A 26,634-nucleotide genomic window follows, 5' to 3' on the forward strand; every position below is an offset into this window, starting at 1 on the left:
TTCTTCAGTAGTCTACCCCTTTAAGTCATGCTGTCTGAAGGCAGTGATGTCTTCTTTCTTCCTTCTTCATAAAAAATGTCTGAATTTCTCCTGGCGGATGGTTATTGTCAGATAGCGACCTGTGTGATCTGCCGTTGTCAATAACTGCTCTTCTTGGCTCCCTGTTCCCCGCAGGTGCGGTATGCCTATTGCCATATAGTTATCTATGTCACTGCCTCCAGTGGACTGACATTTGCTCATTGCCTGTTCCAGACTGATTCTTGCCATTCGAAAATACAATAATTTTAAGAAGGCAATATAGTGGGCACAGTTGGATTTATTAAAAAAAAAAAAAAAAAAAAAAAAAGTTTTATAAAACGGTTAGAAGGGGCTTGGGAAAAATTTGCATTCGAATTAAGCTGGCCATACACTAGAGATTTTACTAGACCGAATAATCGGATTTGGACCATTTTCTGCCACTCGCGTTTTTTGCAAAAGGAACGAGAGTGACCAGTGCTGAAGGCAGATATTTAGGGAGAAGTTGATCTGTGTTGGATTTTTTTCAGTCGTTGTTGGTTGGGTGCAGACCTTGAAAAGCCGTTCATTCCAATCAATAGAAGCCCAGACCAAGCCACAGATCAAGGCAGATCTCGAGCAGCGATTAGTCAATTTAACTTCTAGAATTGTCGTCCACAACTACAACATTCCAGCCCAACCGTGAACAACAAGTCGCTCAGAAAACATCTGTCTGAAATCCCTAAAATTTGACCAGCTTCACGATGCGACCTGATGGTGAAAATCTCCCCTCTAATTACAGTATCTGTTCAAAAGTCTACAAATGGGACTATCTGTGTTTTACCATATAGTTTATAACCCCTGTGCCACTAGATGTGATCAAATAAAATTATTGACTTTGTCCAATTTGAATATTTCCTACTGTGCTAAGGCCCATTCACATCACGGTTTTCCCCTACATTTAGCATGTACGTTGGGATAGCTTCCAGCGTGTGTCTATAGGGTTCCATTACCCTGACAGAGGCCAAAAGAGCGTCCTTTTGGCCCCCGTCAAGCCATTGTAATATGTATACATACTTTTTGTTTATTTTTTTAAGTATGGAAAGGTGTGGTAGAATATGCTATTCCATGCAACGGTATCCAGCAATAAAGCATATACCGCGCGGTACAAGTTTTTTTTTTTTTACTATGTCTATGGGATATGGCATACGTCACAGGAATACATTAACCCCTTCCCGCACCTTGGCGTAACTGTACGTCCAGATAAGCAGTAACTTCGCGCACCTGGGCGTACAGTTACGTCCGCGCTTTAAAAGTTAACCGCCGCGCGGCGCTACACCGCAGCGGCGGTTAACTGTGCAGGGTGTCAGCCCTGCTCTCCCCGTTGCCGATCAGCGGCCTGTCGCCGCTGAAATCGGCAATTAACCCCTTCGATGCGGTGGTCGATTGCGATCACCACATCGAAGAGGTTTACAGCGGATCGGCAGCCCCCCACATTTATTTGCGGGGGCTGGCGATCCTTATCATGGCAACCAGAGGCCAGCCAATGACCTCCGGGTTGCCATGTACGGAAGCCTCGGAGGATCAGCCTCCGGCCGTTCCTCCTCTGCTTCCTGTCAGTGTGACAGTTACGTCACAATGACAGTTAGAACACATTACACTACGTGTGTAGTGTAATGTGTTCCAGCAGCGATCAGAGCTGCAAGTCTAAGTGTCCCCTAGTGGGACAAGTAAAAAAAGTTAAAAAAAGATAATAAAAATGTTTTGAAAAAGTGTAAAAATCAAAGTTAGAAGTGACGTAAACAAAGAATGCTTTTTTTCCTATAATAAGTATTTTCTTATAGGAAAATAATTAACACGTTAAAAAAAGTACACATATTTGGTATCGCCGCGTTCGTAACGACCCCAACTATAAAACTGTATTATTATTTTTCCCGCACGGTGAACACCGCGAAAAAAATAAACGAAAAACAGTGCCCGAATCACAATTTTTTGGTTACCAACCCTCCCAAAATATACAATAAAAAGTGATCAAAAAGTCGCATGTACGCCAAAATGGTACCAATACAAACTACATCCCGTCCCGCAAAAAACAAGCCCTTACACCGCTTTTTTGACTGAAAAATAAAAACGTTATGGCTCTCAGAATATGGTGACACAAAAATTAATTTATTTTATAAATAAGTGATTTTATTGCACAAACGCTGCAAAACATAAAAAAATTATATACATCTGGTATCGCCGTAATCGTATCGACCCGCAGAATAAAGTATAATGGTCATTTATAGCCCAGGGTGAAGGCCATAAAAAAAACAAATAAAAAAACATTGTCAGAATTGATGGTGTTTGGTCACCTTGCTTGCCAAAAAATGGAATAAAACGTGATCAAAAAAATTTCTGGTACCCCAAAATGGTACCAATGAAAACTACAGATTGTCCCGCAAAGAATAAACCCTCACACGGCTCCGGTGGAGAAAAAATAAAACCGTTCTGGCTCTCAGAATATAGCGATGCAAAATGTGTAGTGTCCAAAAGCGGATAAGATCGGGCGCCATTTATCAGTGCAACACTGGCCACATATCTGCGGATTATTATTTATTTACTGCATTATTATACCCTCTTATTATACCATGATGTACCCCGCACAGATAACATGTACCCTGATGTACCCCGCACAGATTACATACGCCCCCACATTATAAACTGAAACACCAGTAAAACCCCAAACAGAACAACTACCAAGCAAACTCTGTGCCCCAAAAGCCAAATGGCGTCCCTCCCTTCTGAGCCCTGCAGCATGCCTAAACACCAATTTACGTCCACAGATATGGCATCACCATACCCGGGAGAACCCGGTTAATATTTTGAGTTATTTGTCTTCAGTGGCACAAACTGGGCATAACATATAGTGCACTAAAATGGCATATGAGTGGAAAATTTTAATTTTCACTCCGCACCATGCGCTGCGCATTAACCCCTGCACGCACCATGACATAGCATGTCGTAGTGTGGGGGGTGATGTATGGAGCGTCTCACGTAAAAAATAAAGAATTTAGAACGGCAAAATCGCTGTTTTTTTGGTCACCTTGGCTCTACCTAAAAATGTAATAAAAAGTGCTCAAAAAGTTGTATGTACCAAAAAGTTGCACCAATAAAAACGACCGCTCGTCCCTCAATAAATAAGCCCTCATACCGCTCTATTGACTGAAAAATAAAAAAGTTGTGGCTCTTGGAACGCGGGGAGGAAAAAACTAAGAAGGAAAAGAAAAAAATGGATCACTCCAGAAAGGGTTAATTACTTTCTAATGAAAAACCATTTATGACCACACGTGGGGTATTGCCGTACACGGGAGAAATTGCTTTACAAATGTTGGGGTGCTTTTTCCCCCTTTATGCTTTGTGAAATTGAAAAAAATGCAACATTTTAGTGGAAGAAATGTCGATATTCATTTTCACGGCCTAATTCTAATAAATCCTGCAAAAGACTTGTGGGGTCTAAATGCCCACTATATCCCTAGATAGATTCTTTAAGTGGTGTAATTTCCACTTTTGGGGGGTTTCCCCTGTTTTGGCCTCTCAGGGGCTTTGCAAATGCGACATGGCACCCAAAAACCATTTCAGCTAAATTTGAGCTCCAAAAGCCAAATAGCGCTCCTTCCCTTCTAAGCCTTGCTGTGGGTCCAAACAGAAGTTTATTACTACATATGGCATATTTCCGTAATCGGGAGAAATTGTTTTACAAATGTTGGGGTGCTTTTTCTCCTTTATTCCTTGTAAAAATTAAAAATGGCTACCTTTTTTCAGAAAAAAAGTCAATTTTTACCTTTACAGAATAATTTCAATGAATTCAGCAAAACAACCGTGGTGTCAAAATGCTAACTTTACCCCTAGAAAAATTCCTTGAGGGGTGTAGTTTCCAAAATGGGGTCACTTTCCGGGGGTTTCCACTATTTTGTTCCCTCCAGTGCATTTCAAACGCGACATGGCACTGAACCATTCCAGCAAAATCAGAATTTCAAAATCCAAATGGTGCTCCTTTCCTTCTGAGTCCTGCTGTGGGTCCAAACAGCAGTTTATTACCACATATGGGGTATTGCTATAATCAGGAGAAATTGCTTTACATATGTTGGGGTGTTTTTTCTCTTTTATACCTTGAAAAAATTAAAAATTTCTACGTTTTTTCAGAAAAAAGTAGATTTTCATCTTCACAAACTAATTCAAATAAATTTAGCAAAAAAACTGTGGGTTCAAAATGCTAACTATACCCCTAGATAAATTCCCTGAGGGGTGTAGTTTCCAAAATGAGGTCACTTTTGGGGGTCTTTATTGTTTTGGCACCACAAGACCTCTTCAAACCTGACATGGTACCTAAAATATATGCTAAAAAAAGAAGGCCCCAAAATCCACTAGGTGCTCCTTTGCTTCTGAGGCCGGTGTTTCAGTCCATGACCGAACTAGGGCCACATGTGGGGTATTTCTAAAAACTGCAGAATCTGGGCAATAAATAATAAGTTACATTTTTTGGGAAAAACCTTCTGTGGTACAGAAAAAAATGTATTACAAATGAATTTTGTATAAAAAAAAATGAAATTTGTAACTTTCACCTCTACTTTGCTTTAATTCCTGTGAAACGCCTAAAGGGTTAATACACTTTCTGAATGCTGTTTTGAATACTTTGAGGGGTGCAGTTTTCAAAATGGGGTGATTTATGGGGACTTTCTAATATATAAGACTCTCAAAGCCACTTCAGAACTGAACTTGTCCTTGTAAAAATCGCCTTTTGAAATTTTCTTGAAAATATGAGAAATTGCTGCTAAAGTTCTAAGCCTTGTAACGTCCTAGAAAAATAAAATAATGTTCAAAAAACGATGCCAAACTAAAGTAGACATGTGGGGGATGGTAACTAGTAACTATTTTGTGTGGTATTACTATCGGTTTTACAAGCAGATACATTTAAATTTAGAAAAATGCTAATTTTTGCAATTTTTCGCTAAATTTTGGTGTTTTTCACAATTAAATACTGAATCTATCGGGCAAATTTTGCCAGTAACATAAAGTCCAATGTGTCACGAGAAAACAATCTCAGAATCGCTTGGATAGGTAAAAGCATTCCGGAGTTATTACCACATAAAGTGACACATGTCAGATTTTAAAAATCGGCTTCGTCCTGAAGGCCAAAACAGGCTCAGTCCTGAAGGGGTTAACGTATACGCTATGAGCTTTTCATGAAGGTTGCGTTAAACAGATATTATAATAGTCTATGGGTGACAGATGCCACATTTAATGTATAAGTTGGGAGCTTTTCCTGTCGTATATGTTAAACGTAGGGCAAAAACTTAATGTAAATTGGGCCTAACAAAATCTCGTAGGTAAAATATAAAGCAGAATACTTTAGGGTAGCCATGGCAGAAAGTGAGACTTACAGATGTAAGTCTCTGAAGGAATGTAAAAAAAGACAGTAAAATATGCATTATCTCACAAATGAATTTGTTCAAAGACCCAGCAGTTGTCTTGAGAGCAGGCACCGCATATACACACAAGTTCCTGAGTATTACTGCTCTTGGATAAATCCCATCAGTCTGGCTCTGGAAGGCTTCATGGCTCATAGCAGATCATTCTTTTCACAGTGGTTTAACATTTACAAGAGTAACGTGAATTTATTGAAGTTTACGTTTCATCATTGGTTTCTGCTTTCGGAAATCGAAAGGATTTTTTTTTTTTTAGTATAAGGCCCCATGCACACGAACGTGCTTTTGCGGCTGCAATCCCTAAGAAAATCAACGGGAGAATTGCGGCCCCATTCATTCCTATGGGGCATTGCACATGACCGTGGTTTCCACAATCCGTGCGTGGCCCAGGAGCCCGGACCGCAATAAGAACGGACATGTCTTATTACGGCCGTGTTCTGCAGTCCAGGCTCATAGCAAATAATGGACACTGCCATATGCACTTCCGTTTTTCACGTCCGAGTTTGCGCTCTGTGGTGTGAATCTGGCCTTAGTCAGGGGAATTGTATAACTCTGCAGCTAATCATTGTATAGACTCGTCTATTATATTGCTGTACTCCTGATCTATTAAGGCAGAAATTATCTCTTCAGCAGCTCTATATACATGGGGACATAAGAGAAACAAGGAGGTTGGAGCTGGGTGAGGAGGGGAGGTGTCTGAGAGATGCCAGTATGCATACCTCCCAACTTTTGAATTTGGAAAAGAGGGACATTTTAAGCCAGGCCCCAACCACGCCCAATATCCGACATAAACACATCAAATCGCGGCCAGATCCTTCTGCAAATAACACGCGCACATTCTCACTGCGGATCTCTAGACTGTCTGGATATCACAGATATTATGGATCCGGTTATGTCGTCTTTGTGTTACTTTTCCTATCTTGGGTATAACATTTGCTCATCACGGCAGCTGCAGGACAAACCAAAAGGTTGAGAACAATGAAAGTCAAGAGGGAGACCCTGTGGTTGATGACTTCAATTGACAGGTAGCAGAGTTATATGATGGGGATTTTTTTTTTCCAGTTGTGTAACTCTGCTACCGGTCAATGGAAAAATTCATCAGAGCCCCCCTGTAGATGCCACATTACCGCCAGAGCGATAAAGGTAAGCTTTATTCACACGACCGGGTCTGAGTGTCGGCCGATTAAAAACGGCCGTTTTGCATCCGTTCCGATTCTGTTCCGGGCCATGTTGCTGTTTTTAACGGCCGATTTTGACCCGTTTTTCATCAGTTTTTTTTCCCTGTCCGTTTTAAAATCGGATGAATTTAATTTACATTTGTTGCCACACACAGCCCCCTGGTAGGTAATGCCACAGCCCCCCTGGTAGGTAATGCCACCCAGCCCCCTGTAGGTTGCACCCACCCCCACCATTTTTATGGTCAAACTGAAATCGCATGACACTGCTGCCCATAATAAAGAGGCTCAAAATGTATAGATGCAACTGAGCAGGGAAGGAACCAATGACTGCTAGAATATTGCTTGTGAGTTAACATGATATTTTCAAAAATAAAATTGCTGCAGTGCTTCTTCAAGAATACTATCATTGTACACTTGTGGCTTCACGAGAGCTTCTTTAACAAAATTTTATTTAATTTTTTTAGATCTGCTGCAATGTTCTGATTTTACTTAGGCCCCATGCACAGGACTGTAGATGTCTGTAATTCCGGTCTGAAATTACGAGCCCATTCACTTCTATTGACCACGGACACCTTCCTGTATATTTGCCGGAAGGTATCCAGGCCGTAGAAAGCCTCCACAAAAGATAGGACACGTTTGCTAGGATAGGTTTTGCTTTTTACGTACCGTGCTCCCATACTCTATATGGGAGCACGGGCCGTGAATGCGGGTGGCTGTCCAGTGTGCATGAGGCCTTAATGAAAACATGCCATTACACCTCAGAAACCATCCCCTCATGTCTGCAGCCAAGCAGATAAATCTCAATGATACAAGGCCACCATAATTGTGGTCCATCAAGGCTGTCAAGCTTAGAAATATATGACTACTGCAGCAACAGAATCCTTGTTAGAAGGGGGACCAGTCTTGTGTAGGCTCAGAAACCTGCAAGGAGCTGTGTGATATTTCATTCAGGAACTAGTGATAGGTGGCAGGCGTCTATCCATGATACAGCTGTCTATAAACTATGTTTCTGAATGCCATGTTTGTAGGTGATGTAATGCAGAAGTCTCAAAATGACATCACTAATTTTCCAATCTATTACCATGGTTTTCACTCACAGAACGAAATTAGAAATAAAACCATACCCATCAAGTATTGTAACCACAAAAGAAACCTCGCAAGGCACATAAATGACATTTGTAACTGTAAAATCACATGCACGTATAAAATCCTTTTTCATTATTGCAGATACACATTGCATTGTATACAGAATAGCATTACTGTGTATTGACTGCATTCCATCTTCTATAGACCATAATGTTCCTATAAGCCACAATGCCCTGTGCAAATCACGTTTGTAATGTCCTCCCGACGTACGCCTGTCTATACAGCTCCATTACCCGGACAAAGGCTAAGAAACAGGTTTTTTTTTAGCTTCCAGTGGGCTGCAACCTTTATTTGAATCATGGAATAGCGTAGTAGAACACACTTTAATTTTGTTTTAATCCGCAAAAGAACCATATACTGTGCAATAAGAATTTTAACATGGGAGCCTATAGATATGCCACTGCATGACATCCGGCACAGGTATTTGTTTAACATGTACGTCAAGGGCTTTTCAATAGCTTTTCATGACATATCTGTTAAACGGACACCATTATAGTCCATGGGTGACATTCGTAAAAGCACTTTCATTGTTAATGGAGGTGCAGTAAAATGTCGTTTATCTGCATAACCTCATGGCCATTAACAAAGAAAGTGCTTTTACCTGCATTAATTTTGAAATGTAGAACAGCACGCTTTCATTTGCATCATGGGCTGTAGGCATAATTTTTTTTCTTTTTTGCTGGCTTTTTTAGTGGGGGAACTCTGCATGGTACTATTAATAATGATGGGCACTCTGGCGCTATTAATAATTGGGCAGCCTGCTGGCAGCATTAATAATGGAGGGCACTCTGCCGGTAAAGGGGCTTCTTGCTATAAAACGCCTTTTAGCCTCTGGCCCTTTCCCCTGTTGGCCATCCTACTTCCTGCCCAAAATGAGCAATTTTTTTTTTCACTACAGAGGAAGCACTCGTTAGTTAAAACGGATGTCTGTCACAAAGTTACAGGTTATGTCTGTGTGACAGGCACCATTCAGCAGCCATAATGGATTTTTGGGCCCCAAACAACGGAAACGTCTGTGCCTGTGCCCCGCCTCCCGGGTGGGCTAGGGAAGTTTAGGGTGGAACTAGTGGCAGCGCGATCCTGGGTTGTGCTCCTCTGCTCTATAGGCTTTTGCTACAAGTGTCCTCAATGTTCACTACTTCCAGCCTAGTCTTTGACGATCAGTTAAAATGACCACCTTGAAGCCTTTATCTGTCCTGTGCTAATATAGTCCGAGACAATAAAGCAAATTGCTCCTTTCCCCTGAGAGCACGTGTTTAAGAATCATACGTGAACCCAACTGAGTAATATTGAGTGTAGTAACCATTATTTCATTTCCTCAGGGGCAACGATGGATAGTGTAAGGTATCTGAAGAGTTCTGTCCCTCTTTCATTCATCTGCAGGCTGAAGAATTTTTTGATAAAGTAATAGCATTTGATATTTTGAACTTCTGTGTTAGATTTTTTTTTTTTTTTTTTTTTTTATAGCATGATCTGTCTCCAAATATGTAATAGCATTTTTTTTTTCATTGTCTTCACTATCAGGATAATGTATATGGTGGCTAGGCTAGAAACTACTACCAGTCTATTACGGGGTTTACGTTGACCAGGAAAGGAGTTGAAGTAGTGGTCCAATATTCTTATCGACCTACAGTGCTGAGATGTGTGGTTGACACATGCAGATCTTCTTGCTGGGGGACACAAAATGTTTTTCTGCAGTCCCCAAGTTGCAGGGCATGCATAACTAGAGGTGCAAGTATCTTGTAGCCTTTTGTATGTTAACCGTGGTTTTATAAAGACCATTGTGTTGAGAACACAGATGGGGTTTCACTATGACCAATACTAAGACTTTTTTATGTTTTTGTTTCTAGAATTCTAAGCGGGACTGGAGGCCGTTGGAGGAGCACAGTTGTACTGATATTCCATGGCTGCTGCTATTTATCTTGTTCTGTGTCGGAATGGTGAGTAGCTTTTTGCTTTTTCATCTCTGTTAATCTATATATATTCTTTTATTGTCGATTGAACAGTTAAAAGGGTAACTCGCAACAATAAATAGGACCTGTCATCTCTTCTGACTTGTATTCCCCATGACACGACAATACTAGAGCATCTTTTCTTAGAACTCTGCGTTGTGCCTTTCCTCTGTTAAACCTACTAAAAATGTTAGGAATAAATTGACTGGGTGTTACTATTCCCCTTGTCAAAGGGGCGTGTCCCTACACAGTCTGAGACTGTCCGCACTGATTAGACAGTCACTTTGTAGTGACACGCCCCCAACTGGTAACGCCGATGACCTTTTAGTCATACATTTCTAGGAAGAATAACCGAGGAACAGCACAATGTAGAATTCTACATGGAGAATAAAATTATTTAGTAAAATAGACCTGTCAGGAGAGGTGACAGGAACACTAAACCTGGAAATGAATGATGAAAGTAATTAGGAGATCTATTTGCCCTCACGGCTTGTCATTCAGTAAGATTTTCTACATGTTCCTAAAACAAACAGTCTTGTATAAATCCTGCAGAGAAAACCTAGCATTTTGTCTCCTTCTAATCCTGTTATGTTTCAGCTGGGGAACGACTGAGGCTGCGGGCTTGTCAAATGGGGTGAGGCTTGATAATCTTTTTGTCCTACTGCAGGGGGAGGGGGTCCCAGCCAGTGGTCTGACGGCAAGACATAGGGCGGTGAGTAGTAGGGGGTATGTGGCTGGGCTCCTGGGACACCCAGAAAAGATTGCTTTATATATTCATCGGTTTTAATTGTAATATGAGACAAATGGAATTAAAGGGAGAAATTGCTGGGACATATATTTTTAATTTTGCATGCATTTTTATGTGGTTATTCGGGATGTGAATTTTTTTTTTTTCTAATTAGGGGCTAGAAATGAAACCCCGTCACGCACCTGGACGTAACTGCATGTCCTGGTGCGGGGGTTAAAGTATGATACAGGCTCAATTTTTCTTACAAAGAAAATGAAGTGATCAAAAAGTTTTACATTATAGGATACTTTAAATGGTGCCAATAGAAACTACAACTCGTTATTGTACTTCTTTTTATCCTTTCTTCACGTTTTATATAAACCCCTTCTGTATCTCATATGTACAGCGTCCTGGAGGTTAATGGCACTATAAAATAATCATTTAAGTGCTTAACTAAATTATCCTAAAATTAAAATTGCAGAAACTTTTTTTTTCCCAATTTTTTTTGTTTCACAATGGATTCCTTCCCTAACTGTTGGAATGGAAGTCTTGGGAATTTTAAATTTAAAATCTTTCATGGGTACTCTGAGACGGGAAGAAGCTTGGATATGATTGATGATATGCCTGTAACTCGCTCAGGGTCTCTGCACTCAGAAAAAAGCGTGAAATATCAGAACTTCATGAGAGGAATAGTTGTGTGAACAACTACTATGCTCTCAAACTGGCTTGGAATTTAGTCCACTATATGTGAATGGGGTTTACTTATGGTACAAGCCAAGTTTTCATTGTAGGGTCTGTGCTAAAAATCGTCATCAATCCTGCATAAGTAGGAACCCATGTAGTTGAATACCATTGTTCTTTCTTTTCTGTCAATAGTTTATTATGCTTTCTTAATTGTATTATTACCTGGCACACCTAAATGACACACGCGTAGATCATGTGTAGCATAGCCCAGAAAACCACACATGATTATTGGTTTCTTGCATTTGTGGTCAAACGCTTCACATATGAGCTGTATACTGAAATAAGAACAGACCCTGTGCTCCCTGGTGCATTAAATAGCTTTGTTTCTATATTGCCAAGAAAAACCGTCAGCCCATGCTAAGTTTATTTACAAGTATTTTTGTAGTGATGGTGAAGTTATAATTAGCATGGCAATTACTGTAGGGCAGCATGCGGAGCTTTCCGATTCTGTTTGTTGCTCAGGAGACAAATAATTAGCTTTCTCTGCGATATTCCTTTCATTTGGAAGTTGACATGTTAACATGTTTTGACAACAACAAAAAACTCATCTTGGATGGCTGCAACCCAAATTTTGTATGCCTGTTTCACAAGACAACGTTTTACACTTCTCGTCAAGTAACCTTTTGACATTGTAAACTATTAGAAAATGAATGCAAGTTGGAGTCCAGTTGGAACAGGATGAGGCTACATTTTGAAGTTTTTCACGTTCGAGATGCACCCATGCGGGACGTGCTCTCACGGATCCCTCATAGACTAGCTTCTATTGAGGGATACGTGAAAACGCAAGAAAATAGGACAGCTGAATTAGTCAGTGAGCTGGTCTGATGGCTCGGTCTGCAGCGGCTCCTGTGTGCTAAGTCTGAGTATGTTCACACCGTTACTAAAAAAGTCTGAAAATACGGAGCTGTTTTCAAGGGAAAACGCTCCTGATTTTCAGACTTTTTTTTTTTTGCAACTCTCCTTTTTCGCTGCGTTTTTTTTAGGGCCGTTTTTGTAGCGGTTTTTCTATAGTCCATGCTAAACGGCTCAAGAAGTGACATGCACTTCTTTTTCGCGGGTGTCTTTTTACGTGCTGTTTTTAGAAAATGAGGCGTAAAAAACCGCCCCGTCGGAACAGTACGCCGTATTGCCCATTGAAATCAATGGGCAGATGTTTGTAGGCATTCTGCTTCCATTTTTTTCGAGGCGTAAACGGCCCAAAATATGCCTGAAAACACTACGTGTGCACATACCCTAAGGCTGGGTTCACACAGAGTTTTTTTTGCAGGAGGAAAACCTGCCTCAAAATTCAGTTTGGAATTTTGAGGCAGATTTTCCTCTGCCTGCACGTCGATTTTCACGCCCATTGAGCGCCACGGGCATAAAACGCTGCAAAATACGCTTTCTCTGCCTCCCATTGATGTCAATGGGAGGTCAGAGGCGTAAACGCCCCCAAGATAGGGCATGTCCCTTTTTTTTTTTTTTTCTCCCGCGAGCCGGTTTATCCGCTCGTGGGAAAAAAAACGCCTCCACCTCCCATTGAAATCAATGGGAAGCATTTTTTGCCCGTTTTTGGCGGTTTACGCGTAAAAAAAACAAACTCGTGAAACTCTGTGTGAACTCCCCCTTATACTGATCAAATCAAAGTTGATCCACTTTGATTTGATCAGTGTTAGGCTTAGAAGATCACTCGGGAGCACTCAGCAGCTGCTGCAGACAAAGCCATCAGACCAACTCACTGACTGGTTCGACTGACAACGGCGTTCTGCAGCTTCTATGTACAGTGGTACCTAGAAGCTGTAGAAGTGAAAAGGTATAACCTTTTTAATAAAAGTACATTACAAAAGTGCTTTTTATGCTAAAATACATACATTTAGTAAAAGAATAGCCAGCAAAGGTTTCCATAGCCTTTTTAAGCTCTATTGCGGCCCGTATTTTCAGACTAGAAGACGGTTTTTAGCAAGAATAAATCTATTCTAACCGCTTCTTACATAACCGCTTCCCGACCCATGATGTGCTGGCGGGGGAGGGGATGATGTTTGGAGCGGAGCGAGCTCACACGCTGAGCACGCTCTATACACTGCAGGTGTCAGCTGTATTTTGCAGCTAACACGCTGCTCTAACGGCGTTTATAGGCGTCTTCCCATGAAGAACATTTATGACGTTATCCACAGGATATGTCTGATGCGGGTCCCACCTCTGGGACCCGCACCTACCACTAGAAGGGGGCCCCCTAAACCCCGTTCTATCATACCCGGCTCCGCTGTCTCCAGGCCACTTCCTGGTTAGTTGATCGGGAGTTACGGAAACAGACGAGTGCTTGCCGAGCTACACTGTTTCCGTAACTACCATAGAAGTAATTGGGAGTTACGGAAACCGCTTAGCACCGTGAGCTACTCTGTTACCGGAACTCGGTCGCTTAGAAAACCGCGTACATGGTCGAGTTACGGAAACCGCATTACTCGCTGAGCTACGCTGTTTCCGTAACTCTCATAGAACTGAATGGTAGTTACGGAAACATGCTACGCTGCTTCTGTAACTGCCTTTCACTACTATGGGAGTTACGGAAACAGCGTAGCTAATAGTTTCACTGTTTCCGTAACTCATCCATGTATTGTATTATTCAAGGCCCCCTAGGGGAACTAATAAAATGTGTAAAAAAAAAAAAAAAAAAAAAAGTTCTATACATTTTTTTTTTCCCCAAGCAAAATGTAAAAATAAAATAAATTGGTATCACTGTGTCCGTAAATGTCCGAAACGATTACAATATAGCATCATTATCGCGCGGTAAGTTGCGTAAAAAACAGAATTTAAAGACCCAGAATCTGTTTTTTGGTCATCATAGAGCTAAAAAGAATCAAATAAAGTGTTAAAAAAAAATCGTATGTACCGAAAAATTGTGCTAATAAAAACTACAGCTCGTCCTGTACAAACGATGAAAAATTATAAAAGTTATGGCTCTCAGAATGTGGTGAAGCAGAATACATTTTTTTTTTTTACCAATAGTTTTTTCTTTGTAAAAGTAGTAAAGTATGAATTTTTTTCCTATTTTCTGTTGTCTAAAACCTGGGTGCGTCTTTTATATTCCGAAAAATACGGTAGTTCAATCAGGCAAAATGGCCCTCAGGCAAAAATTAAAAAATGAACCCTGCTTTAAATGATAAAATTCTGGCTGCCTGCAGCAACTACTAAGGGGCGTTAAGGTAATTTTTCGGGCGACTTTTCAGAATAAGCTGTCAAATGTGCGTATATGAGGAGTAACACTATTTCTGGCCAATATATGACTTCTACTCTGCATTATTTAGCAGTTTCCCCTCTTCAGGCTCTATCTCTGATTCTTAGTTGTCTCTGAACTAGGAGGCGGAGCCAAAACAGCTATTATGTCTTCTATACACTGCACCAGTGATGTAACTATAGGGGTCGCAATTTCGGCCGTTCCCCGAAGCCAGGGGGGGCCCGCAGCCCCCTGCACCACATCATTGAAAAGTTACTATAGTAACTGGGGCCTATGTAATAAACTACATGGGCTCCTGTTACTATAGTAACTGACGGTACTTACCCTCCCTCTTTCCGGAGCGCAGCAGAGGTTCTGACGTCACAGCGCTGTGTGCAGCGCATGACGTCCCGACGCTATGCGCTGTGCACAACATGTCGACACTTTGATGGAGTGAGGACCTCCGCTGCGGCCGAAGAGTTGGGTAAGTTTAATACCACTGTCTGAAGATGATTTGTGGGGGTCCTGGGAGTCAGACCCCGACCCATCAGCTGTTTTGAAGGGGGTGCAGAGCTCATACAAGCGCTACTTCCCCCTTCATTCCGGTCACTTTCTCACACATCGCCGACACGGACTTGTCATCGATTCACAGTCGGACCCTGACCCATCAGCTATTGATGGCCTATCCTGAGGATAGGCTTTCAATGTTTAGGGACTGGACAACCCCTTTAACGTGTGTTAGGCTTAGTTACAGGACCCCAGCAGTCAGTAATCTTATAGTGTATAAGATTACTGACTGCTGGACCCTGTATCTAAGCCTACCTTAGGCTTAGATACAGGGTTCAACAAACCGTATCTCACACGCATATGGGCCCTGTATTTAAGGCCCTGTTCACATCACTGCTCCTCTTCCGTTGAGGGGTCCTGTCGGGTTAACCCCTCAACGGAAAAGAAAACGGAAACCTTTGCTTCCGTTTGCATCACCATTGATCTCAATGGTGATGGAAACTTTGCTAGTGGTTTCCGTTTGTCCCCATTGTGAACGTGTTCCGTTTTTTTGGCGGAATCAATAGCGCAGTCGACAATGCAAAACAACTAAATCCTGTCATAGCGGTGACAAACGGAAACCTTTAGCAACGTTTCTGTCGTCCTTGAGATCAATGGTGACGGAAGCGGAAGTGGAGGTTTCAGTTTGCCTTTCTGTTGAGTGGATAAACTGACGGAACCCCTTAACAGGAGGGCAGCGGTGATGTGAACTGGCCCTTACTAATGTTTTTTTTTACAAGTTCGGTCGCTGGACTACGACAGATTCGAGGACTACTTGGATGACTGCTTTTTTTTGTTCACAATAAAATGGTTAATGAGGGTTGTGTGGGTTTTTTTTGTCACTACAGATGGTCAGGTACTGGTTCGTACCCGGCTCTTCCCGGTACCCCTGGTGGCGGTGGGTACCAGGGTAATAATGGGGGTTAGTGTTAGTCTCTTCATGTCTAATATTAAGACCAGCCTTAGTTATGGGCGTTGTCAATCAGCCAGCGGCCATTACTAAGGTGGTAGTAATAAATGTAAAAAAAAATACAAAGAAAAAATATTTTATTGAAATAAAAATCCCACACAATCCTTGTTATCCATTTTAGTGAGGAAAAAAACAACGCAGTTATCGAAGTCCTCGAATCCGAAGTAGTCCAACAAACGAACCTGTAAAAAAAACAAACCCACAAAAATAATTAGTAACATATAAAAAAGGAAAATAATTCTTATACGTACCTTTCCTAGGTCCAGCGCTGGAGCTGCAATGTCAGCGAACTGGGCCCTATATCTAATCCTATCATGTGTGATACTGTCTGCTCAGCCACTGTACCCAATCCTATAATGTGTGATACTGTCTGCTGAGCCGCTGTATCTAATCCTATCCATAGCTATAGATTGCTATAGATATGCTGATATATATATATATATATATATATATATCTCTACACACGCGCACACGCACACTTTTTGTTGGGAGGGGGCACATATGCATTGTGGCTATTCCCCCTGATGTTTTAAGTCCTTAGTGACTCCCCTTGCTGCTAGTGCTGCTTTTTTGGATCACTTAGGAGACCCAGCGATAAAGCTGAAAGCTGCGGGCCATCGGCCCTGAGAAGTTTGGGGGGGCCCAACAAGAATCTTTGCATCGGGGCCCATGAGCCTTTAGCTATGCCCCTGTACTGCACACATAGGGGAGCAGGATTCTCCTCTCCTCTGTCTCTATCATATATGCTACAGCAACATGGAGGAGATTATACAGCAGTAATGAGTATTCCAGCCCTGCGTGAGAGAGAACACTTACTGGGAAGCTGCAGCATGTCTGTGTCCATTTAAACTCCGTAATAAATCTGTAAACATTAAACTCCACTATGTCACCAACCATTTCCAGCTCGGCTGCAGCTATCTAGAATTGTATAATTTCACACTATAGCTGTGATAAGGAAGCAGGCGATTTTTGCGTTTTTTGATAGATCTAATTGTACACTGATGGCACCCACTACCTTCAATGTTGCAGGATTTTTGACACAAAGGATAGCACAGTAGGTGTGTTTTTGTGTTTGCTGTCAAAAGTATCAGAAAACTTGATGGAAAAACCAATGGAGGTACTTTTACCATTAAACCCACTAGTGTGAAGCACAGTCTATATTTGACCTTATGCCACTACAAAAAAAAATTCTTTAGGATTGTAGATGAAGTAAATATTTTTCAGGAAAGACAGATTTTTGTTATCCTTTGTGAGAGAACCCTTCTCTTTCTAAGGCTATATTTAGACAAGCGTGTCTGATTTGTGCGCGTAAAAAACTCAGCGGTTTTTCTTTCTTGTCCGTGTGCATTGCGTATTGGCATCAGTGTGCTTTGTGTGTGGCATTCGTTTTTTACGTCCGTGCAAGCACTTAATGAATTAATTTTTTAACATGTATTTCTCTGCTTTTCACGGACGTCGTTCGCGTGCTGTCCGTGGTTTTCGCGCACCCCTAGACTTCAATGGGCGACTAGGTGTGCAAAAACGCACCAATATAGGACTTGCAGTGAGTTTTACGCAACGGACACACACTTTGTGAAAAACCATTCATGAGTGAATGACCCAATTGAATTGCATGGGTCTGTATGCTGTGAGAGATTTCAACGCACCGCACACGGACGAGTATTACGCTCGTCTGAATGAGCCCTTACTTTTTTGCTTTTCCTTTCACATTCAATTACTGAAATAAGCAATGTAAATAAAGTGATGTGTGTTTTTCACTTGTCTGGTCACCTTTTTCTCAATAGATTGCTGGTTTGCTCCTTTATGTTTGGGTATTAATGGATGTGATCTGGAAAAGTGCAATGTGATTGTGCCCATCTACTGCTAGTAGACCGGATTTAGCAACACATTCCCAGTAAACACAGTTGGCCCTCATTTGAAGACAAGATCAGGAAGTCTTTGATGTTGCTTAGTTTCTGTAAGGCTGGTTGTTCCTGATAAGTTGTATCGGCAGAAAAGCTTTCTCCCTGCTGTTTTCATATAACCCCAAGGGTTAATGAGGGAAATCACATTGTAAGGATATCAGAATCCTTATTTATTTCTGAGATATTTGCCTGTGTACGATATGCAATGACCACATTCCATCCCAGAATTGAAGAAGCAATACATATCATTGCCATAGTACTATATTTCCCCTAAAATTAATATTTGCTCCAGTGATTATTTATTTAAAAAAAAAAAAAGAAACCTTATGTAACAGAGGAATTTTACCAGGTATCTTGAGAAAAGGGGTTGTTTAGTTTGGAATACTAATCCCTAGACTAGATGATCAGGGGGTCCTTCTGTTGGGACCTCAATTATCAGCAGCTATCGGGGGGAGGGGGCACTCAGCACGTTGTTTTACCTTGATTTAAAGGGGTTTTCCCATAGTCCATATTTATAACCTATCGGTGGGGGTCCGACCGCTGGGACACCAACTGATCACGAGAACAGGCTTAACTTGCCGTTCCTGGGAGCCCCATAAGAATGGAGCGATAGTATTCATGCTCGGCCACCGCTCCATTCATTTCTATAAGGCTGCCGAAGATAGGAAATGCAACATAACTGGGGAATAGGTATATATGAGCAAAAACTCAAGCTGAAATGCACATCGGGTTTTGTGCCATTCCAGTTTTATTATAGTTATGTAATGTATTGTTGGTTGTAGTACTCTATTGCTGCATTGAAGAACTTTTATTCAGGATTCAATACATTTCGGTATACTATTGATGTTTGAGTTTAATCCCTTCAGGACTGAGCCTGTTTTGGCCTTGTGGACGGAGCCGATTTTTTTTCAAATCTGACGTGTCCCTTTATGTGGTAATAACTTGGGAATGCGCTTACTTATCCAAGCGATTCTGATTTGTTTTTTTTGTGACGTACTGTACCTTATGTTAGTGGAAAAATTTGATCAATAAGTTCAGTATTTGTGAAAAACGCCAAACTTTAGAGAAAATTTGCAAAAATTAGCGTTTTTCTAAATTTAAATGTATCTGCTTGTAAAACAGATGGCAATACCACACAAAATAGTTACTAGTTAACATTTCCCATATGTCTACTTTATGTTGGCATCGTTTTTTTGAACTTCCTTTTTTTTTCTCTAGAATGTTACAAGGCTTAGAACTTTAGCAGCAATTTCTCACATTTTCAAGAAAATTTCCAAAACCTATTTTTATAGGTACCAGTTCAGTTCTGAAGTGGCTTTGAGGGTCTTCTATATTAGAAACCCCCATAAGTTACCCAATTTTAAAAACTGCACCCCTCAAAGTTTTCAAAAGAGCATTTAGAAAGTTTCTTAACCCTTTAGGTGTTTCACAGGAATTGAAGCAAAGTAGAGGGGAAATGTACAAAAAAAAAATTTGTCAGAAAATTTATTTTTTCCTGTAACACAAAAGGTTTTACCAGAGAAACGCAACTCAATATTTATTTCCCAGATTCTGAAGTTTTTAGAAATATCCCACATGTGGCCCTTGTGTGGTAATGGACTGAAACACCGGCCTCAGAAGCAAAGGAGCACCTAGAGGATTTTGGGGCCTCCTTTTTATTAGAATATATTTTGGGCACCATGTCCGGTTTGAAGAGGTCTTGTGGGGCCAAAATAGTGGAAACACCCCCAAAAAAACACTATTTGACAAACTACACCCCTCAAAGAATTTATCAAGGGGTATAGAGCATTTTAACCCCACAGTTTTTTTGCTGAATTTAGTGGAATTCGTCCATAAAAATGAAATTCTAAATTTTTCCCAATATCACTTAGAAATTATCAATTTTTACAAGGAATAAGGAAGAAAAAGCACCCCAAGATTTGTTAAGCAATTTCTCCTGATTACGGCATTACCCCATATTTGGTAATAAACTGCTGTTTGGACACACGGCGGGGCTCAGAAGCGAAGGAGCGCTATTTGGCTTTTGTAGCTCAAGTTTTCGGGTGTCATGTCGCATTTGCAAAGCTCCTGCGGGACCAAATCAGTGGATATCCCCCAGAAGTGACCCCATTTGGGAAACTACAGCCCTTAAAATAATTTATCTAACGGTATAGTGAGCATTTTGAATCCATAGGTTTTTTTGCTGAATTTTTTGTGTAATTAGGCCGTGAAAACTTCTATTTTTTTTTTTTTTTTTTTTTTTTTTTACGGCGTTCACCGTGCATGTTAAATAACATATTTTAATTCTGTGGGTCGATGCGGTTACGGCGATACCATATGTATATAGGTTTCATTTATGTTTTACTGCCTTTACACGATAAAATTACAGTTTTAAAAAATATATTTTTTTTTGTGTCGCCATATTCTAAGAGCCGCAACTTTTATTTTTGCATCAAGAAAGCCGTGTGAGGGCTTGTTTTTTTGCGGAACATATTAGTGTTAATTGGTACCATTTTTGAGTACATGCGACCTTTCGATTCCTATTTATTAAATTTTTTTGGGAGCTGAAGTGACAAAAAATACAGATTTTGGTATCGTTTTTTTATTAATTTTAAATATAAATTACATTATATTTTTATAGTTCAGGCCGTTACGGACGCGGCGATACCAATTATGCATAGTTTATTTTTTTCTAAAAAGAAAAGGACTTTATAAGGGAAAAAGGGCGTTTTCTTTTTTTTTTTTTTTTTTTAAGTCCCACTAGGGACTTCAAGTTCCAATTGTTGGATCGTTGTTATAGTACCCTGCAATACTTATGTATTGCAGGGTATTATATTTGTCAGTTTCACACATCCATAGATGGCAGACCGGAAGCCTTTGTTAGGCTTCCGGTTGCCATAGCAACAATTGGCCCCCGCAATCGCGCAGCGGGGTGCCGATTATTGTTGCAACAACTTAAATGCCGCGGTCACTGTTGACTGCCGCATTTAAGGGGTTAATCTGTTCGGATCACCGCTGCGAACCGACCCGATGTTTTCCCCCAGTACTAAGGCTGCTAGTAGCAGCCAGTACTGAGAGATGCTGGGCTGCGGGGAGCGTCTGTGTGCTCTGTTAGGAGCACACGTAGATTAACGGGCTGCAGGCACAAGGACCAGCTATGAAGCCCGTTAATCTACGTGGGGTGGTTGGGAAGGGGTTAAGCAAATGTAATCTACCTATACCTCAGTGATGTTGCGATTTCCTGGTTTTGAGGCTCATTTTAAAGGCTTTGAATTTTAACATTTTATGTGATACTTGCAAAAGTTATATATTTTTTTTTTATGCACTTATTTGGCTATTCGCACTCATTCTTTGTATGTATTTATTGTTATCTGGTACAGTGTGGTAATAGGTATATACATTTTCTCACTATAATTAGGCACCACCAGAGTTGGACTAGGCCTAAGGGTGACTTGAGATGTGACCGATTTTTTCACACTGGATTTTGCGGCAAAATCCGTGATAAGGTGATAAATACACATCAAAAACTTAAGACGCAAAAAAAAAAAAAAGTTAAATGTGACGTGCGGATTTTCACCTAATGTATTGCATTGTTGCCTTCAGTCGAAGGTATACGTCTGGAGGATTTCTGCATACCCGTAGGCGGCAAAGTATCCCACTGTATAAGCTGTATACAGTAGGATACGTCGCCTGAACTCTCTCCACTCAGCCCGCCCGTTGCTCCTAGCAGCATTTACACAACCAGTTGTGTACGAGCATATATAGCCGGTTACTTCAGCCTCTTCTGATCTTCTATCCCTAAACAGTAAAGACATGGTATCAAATACTGCTTTATTCCAATTGAAGCCAATTTTACATGTAAAGTTACGGTATTTTCTGGTTGCCAGGGCAGGGACCCACACTTAGGCTGGCCATGCACTTGAGATTGCTATTCCCAACGTCTTTCTCCTCCCCCCCCCCCCCCCCACACGTGCACGCTCAGCGGCGGCCGAGCGTGCATGTGTTTTCAATACAGAGAAGAGAGAAAGCCGCTGCCGGACTCCTGGTGTGGCTTATCGCCAAATGAAAAAAAAAAAAAGGATGAGGCATGTTGAGATCTGGACGCCACCATACACATTAGATCGTCGACCAGCTTTACTGGGCCACTATCAATAATGAGATTACAAATTAGTGATCACTTGCTGTGGGTTAACCATTTATTAAGCCCATTAGTAAATAGATGATTTTCAGACAGATTCTTGGTGTCCATGGCCAAATAATATATTCATCTGCATGCAGTGCAAAATGTCAGGGTTCGCTCATTTTAGGTTTCCTGTTGCTAAACAAATGATATAAGCATTCAGACTGAAATACGCAGATTGCGATGTACCGCAGATCAATAGCAAATTAACATCCTTACAAGTCACGCAGGTCTTTATTTTACAGCAGTGCCATCAGAATATTAAGTGTCATCAAAGGACACTTCAAAGATTAGGTTTAGAGCTGCATATTGTCAAAAGCCAAGGGACCAGATGATGACTGTGAAATACACAATGTGCAGGCACAGCAGCTCGGGGAAATCTTTTTTTGCCACAGATGTAAAGTTATTCAAGGAGTTCTTTATGTTTGTTCTCAAGCAGAATTGTGAATTTTTCAACATCATGATACAGTTATTTCAAGGTGAGTGTCTTAGGAGATTATCACTTACTCCCTACCACTGCAGGATGACCAGATAAAGATACGTTTTTCCTCTACATCTCTGGACTTAAAAAAACAGTAGCCACTTGGCAGAGGTCCAGTGATTGAAATATCAATAAAGCTATTGACCGCTGACAACCCGAATGTTTCTGTAATATCCACAGCGCTACTGCATGGACGGAACGTTCGAATATGGTCGTAAATATGCGTGAACTCCATTTAGCAGTTGGTGTCCGTGCTGAACTAGAGGACAACTGTTGGTCTGGATGTACGACTAGGTGATCAAGTTTCACTTAGATTTCGCATCCCAATGTGATCCTATGAAGAAAACTGCTGTGGAGCAATTGCATGATTTCAAGTGTTGGCACATATCTGCATTTTATTGCTGGTCCTAATCTAAGGCTATGTCCAGACATAGCTGACTTTTTGCGCTGTGTATTTAGGCGCAAATCGGTGGCAAATCCACATGTAATACATTGCAATGGGTAAAATCTGATGTCCTAATCTGAGACATTTCCACAACAGAATTGACATGCTGCAGATCCTCCGCATGCTCTGATTTCTGCGCAGATTTTTTGTTCTACATGAGGATGGGGTTTTGAAAACTCAATCCACATGTATTGTACTGTAAATCCGTGACCGATCCTTGATGTATGAACTGGCCCTAAGAAGTCTTTATTTTCCATTGGTGTTTGTTGCTAATATCACACTGACATATATGTGCTAGCAAAATATGAGGGTATTTCTAGTCATCAGAAAAACTGTAAAATAAAGAGCTAGAATATTATTGGATAACAATATTTTACATTCACATTTACATTTTATATTCTATTCACAAGAAGTTATCTATCCACTGTGCTCTGCAGTTTTCCTCAGTGTAATAGACTTTGGAATGTCAGGGCGCATGCCCGACCTGCGCTTCATTCAATTCTTCCTAGTTTGGGACTGAGGGCACTGGACTAGTAGATCCCCACTTATTTACCAGTTATCACCTATCCAGTTGATGTGTGATAACTTCTTGTGACCAGAATACCCCTCTAAATGCCATTTAAAGCATCTCTAATGATCCACGGTAAAAATATCATATTCGGTCCTCCATGTGTGAGTTTAACGTTCTAATCTAGATGTAATGCTTACAAGGGAAAAAAAACAAAAGGGGAGAAGTTGGCGCTCCTCTAAGGTGATAACGTTGGGGATAAGTGGAAAGAAAAAGGTGGGTCTGAATATACTAATTTGGCGGAGTTGTGCAGGATCATCGGCACAACTCCACTTTAGGACATATCGGGTCGAATTGACCCTGGTGTCCGCACAGTTTGCAGGCCTCTGGGTGTCCGCTCCAATGCTGGAGGTTCTCCCGCAGTCTGGTTATCAGTAGAAAGGTAGAAAAATAAGCTACTTTGTGGGGCGCTCTTGTGCAGATATTCAAGTAAATCCACAATCTATTTCCAAAAGATAGGAATTTAGTCACAAATATATAAAACAAAGTGCTATAAGTTTCAACCTCGCATCGATGTCTTTGTCGGGCATCTAAAATCTACCCTCCATAAGTACCCTGGCATAGTTACTAATGCCCAGGTCAGATGTTAGGGGTGGGAGTCCAGTGTGTGGGTGTTTTAAAATCTAGTTTGTCACATTATTTCTTTTAATTTAGTTTATTAAAGTAAAAATTCATGTTTTTTTCGTTAATATAAAACTTGTTTTTGTGAATTCATTATGTTACAGACTTGTGGGTGTTCGGGAAACACTGTAGCGATAGTTTGTTTTTCGTTTTTACTTTCAACGGTTTGTTTTTTGGTGGCTGAGTCATTATCGCTTAGCAATGTGTATCTGACCGTTGATTGGCTGGTACTTTCTGTTGCCTTTGATTAGTGCATGCTTCCCTGCTCTTAGTTGTTGCACGGATACTAAAAGATTGATTGTGCTATGGTCGCCAGGATGGATCAAAGGGTCTGCTTGCCGTCAACTATGGAGGTTTTTTTCCCCCCGGACTTCGGGTTTGATTTGATTCGTACACAAAAGATTATTGTGGATTCTTGTATCTTTTGGGGGTATTTTTTGTCTGAAGATCTAGCTATTGGTGATGTGTTGGATTACAGCGGAAGACATTTCTAATGGCAAGTAATTCCCATCTGGAAAACTAAACTAGTTTTATTATGTTCGGTTTGATTGATATCTTGAAGAGACTCTGTCACCACATTATAAGTGTCCTATCTCCTATATAAGGAGATGGGCGCTATAATGTAGGTGACAGCAGTGCTTTTTATTTAAAAAAAACGATCTGTTTTCACCACTTTATTAGCGATTTTAGATTTATGCTAATGAGTTGCTTAATGCCCAAGTGGGCGTGTGTTTACTTTGGTCAGCGTCATACACTCCTCTGTACAACGCCCACTTGGTCTAATTCGCCTCATGCACTACTCTCCATTCATTTAGGCAGCGCATAGAGATCCTTTTAGATCGCTATGTGCTGTCTTATACTAACACATTAACAATACTGAAGTGTTTAGACAGTGAATAGACATCCCGTGGAATGTCTATTCAATCTCTGCACTTCGTTACTGTTTCTGTGGTAGTTACAGCAGAGGAAGCGTGATCTTGTTGTATCCTGTCATCTACAGTGTAATCTCGCGAGATTACATAGTTACCTGCTGTTGTGTTAAGGACCGAACTGCAGCGACGTAACTGTACGTGGCGTGTCAAGTGGTTTATTGGGTGCTGTGCAGAGAAAATGTCAAATGTGTTTTGGCCCATTTGTTGTATGTATCAGCGAGGGACCCCACTCACCAGAAAGTTATGGGTTTACCTAACAGTATTCCATAACTGAGTGTAGCTCTGGCTCTACATCTGCTGTTGGGGGGGGGACACGGCTCCTAGAGGTTGAATTTTACCCTAATCCTTTGCTTTCTCGGAGGCGATCAATACCAGAAGTAACTACCATCTCTGAGTCACCATTGCTCTATTAAAACGTTGTGCATGTTCGGTCATCCAAATTTAATAGCTTTCAGTAGCAGTACAGATGACTAACATCTATTGGCAGCTTTATATGAAGGAATATTCAAGTCCCCTATTGACTCACCATGTACGTTTTTAACAAGACTTTGTTTTACTATTATATACTGTATCATTAATTGATTTATTACACTGGAGCTGTTCAGCTGAGCATACATACATTGATTTTACAATTGTGTTTACTTAGGTGAGAGGTTAGACGTTTACAACAGTCACTCTATTGCGAAGTCAAACAAACCTTCGATAAGTAATATCATTATCTGCTGCTATCAGTAGACTACTGGTTGTATCAGAATGCAATTCAAAACTCAAGTACAACCATTGCCAGCTAAAAAGTTTTAGGTTTGCCTCAAAAAAAAAAAACGGCACCTGTTTAATTCGAAAATCATTAGCCCCTTTAATAAAGTAGTATTTTTTTTTAACTGTAACTAAAACAAATGTAAAGAAACCATTGTATAAAAGTTACTTTAAATATTCAAATGACTCTACTTCCCGCAAGAGTCCAGGCCCGAGCTTCCTGGTTAGGTGCTCCGGGCATCCCCTGCGTATTCCCATCTTGAGATGATTCCAACGGCGTCCTGCACACGTGCAGTGGTCAGATGAACCCGAGGCCAGTACACCTGGACTCCTCGCAGGAGTCTTCTCTGCTAATTTACATACAGGGCATGCTGTATTCTCACTTCTTTTTAGATCACACTAAAACAGACCATTTTGAGAGGGGCATGTTTAGGACTTTCTATTGAGTCTGTACACAGCTACATCGGCTTTGTTGTTATTGCACTACCTAAGGGCTCATTCAGATGAGCGTGTATCTCGTCCGTGTGACGGCTGTTAAAACAACGGCCGTGATACGGGACTCATGGATTGCAATGGGGCTGTTCACACGACCGTTGTTTCAACGGAGCGTGTGAAGTGTCTGTGAATAAATAGGACATGTCCTGTTTTCCTGCGCATCCTTCCATAGACTTAAATTTTTCACGTCCAAGGTTAGCTACTCTCTTCTGAATGTAGCCTAAGAGGCTTAGTTGATCAGAGATGTTTTTGACATCAAAAACCACACACTATAAGGTGGCTAGTTTGGTTTTTTTTGTTTTTTTTTTAAAACGGATGTCAAACAGGAAGGTGTAACATGATTCTTATCCTGTAG

General features: G+C 40.9%; 1 protein-coding gene across 1 annotated transcript in view; it reads left to right on the top strand.

Moving 5' to 3' along the window:
* Positions 1 to 26,634, top strand: part of SLC44A1 (solute carrier family 44 member 1) — a 126,167-nt gene that overhangs the window by 13,763 nt on the left and 85,770 nt on the right. Inside the window, exon 2 of the mRNA XM_075826032.1 lies at positions 9,637 to 9,726. Coding sequence (XP_075682147.1) covers positions 9,637 to 9,726 — 90 coding nt within the window. The remainder of the gene's footprint in view (positions 1 to 9,636; positions 9,727 to 26,634) is intronic.

The sequence above is a fragment of the Rhinoderma darwinii genome, chromosome 1 (genome assembly GCF_050947455.1).
Source record: "Rhinoderma darwinii isolate aRhiDar2 chromosome 1, aRhiDar2.hap1, whole genome shotgun sequence".
NCBI classification, from domain to species: domain Eukaryota; kingdom Metazoa; phylum Chordata; class Amphibia; order Anura; family Rhinodermatidae; genus Rhinoderma; species Rhinoderma darwinii.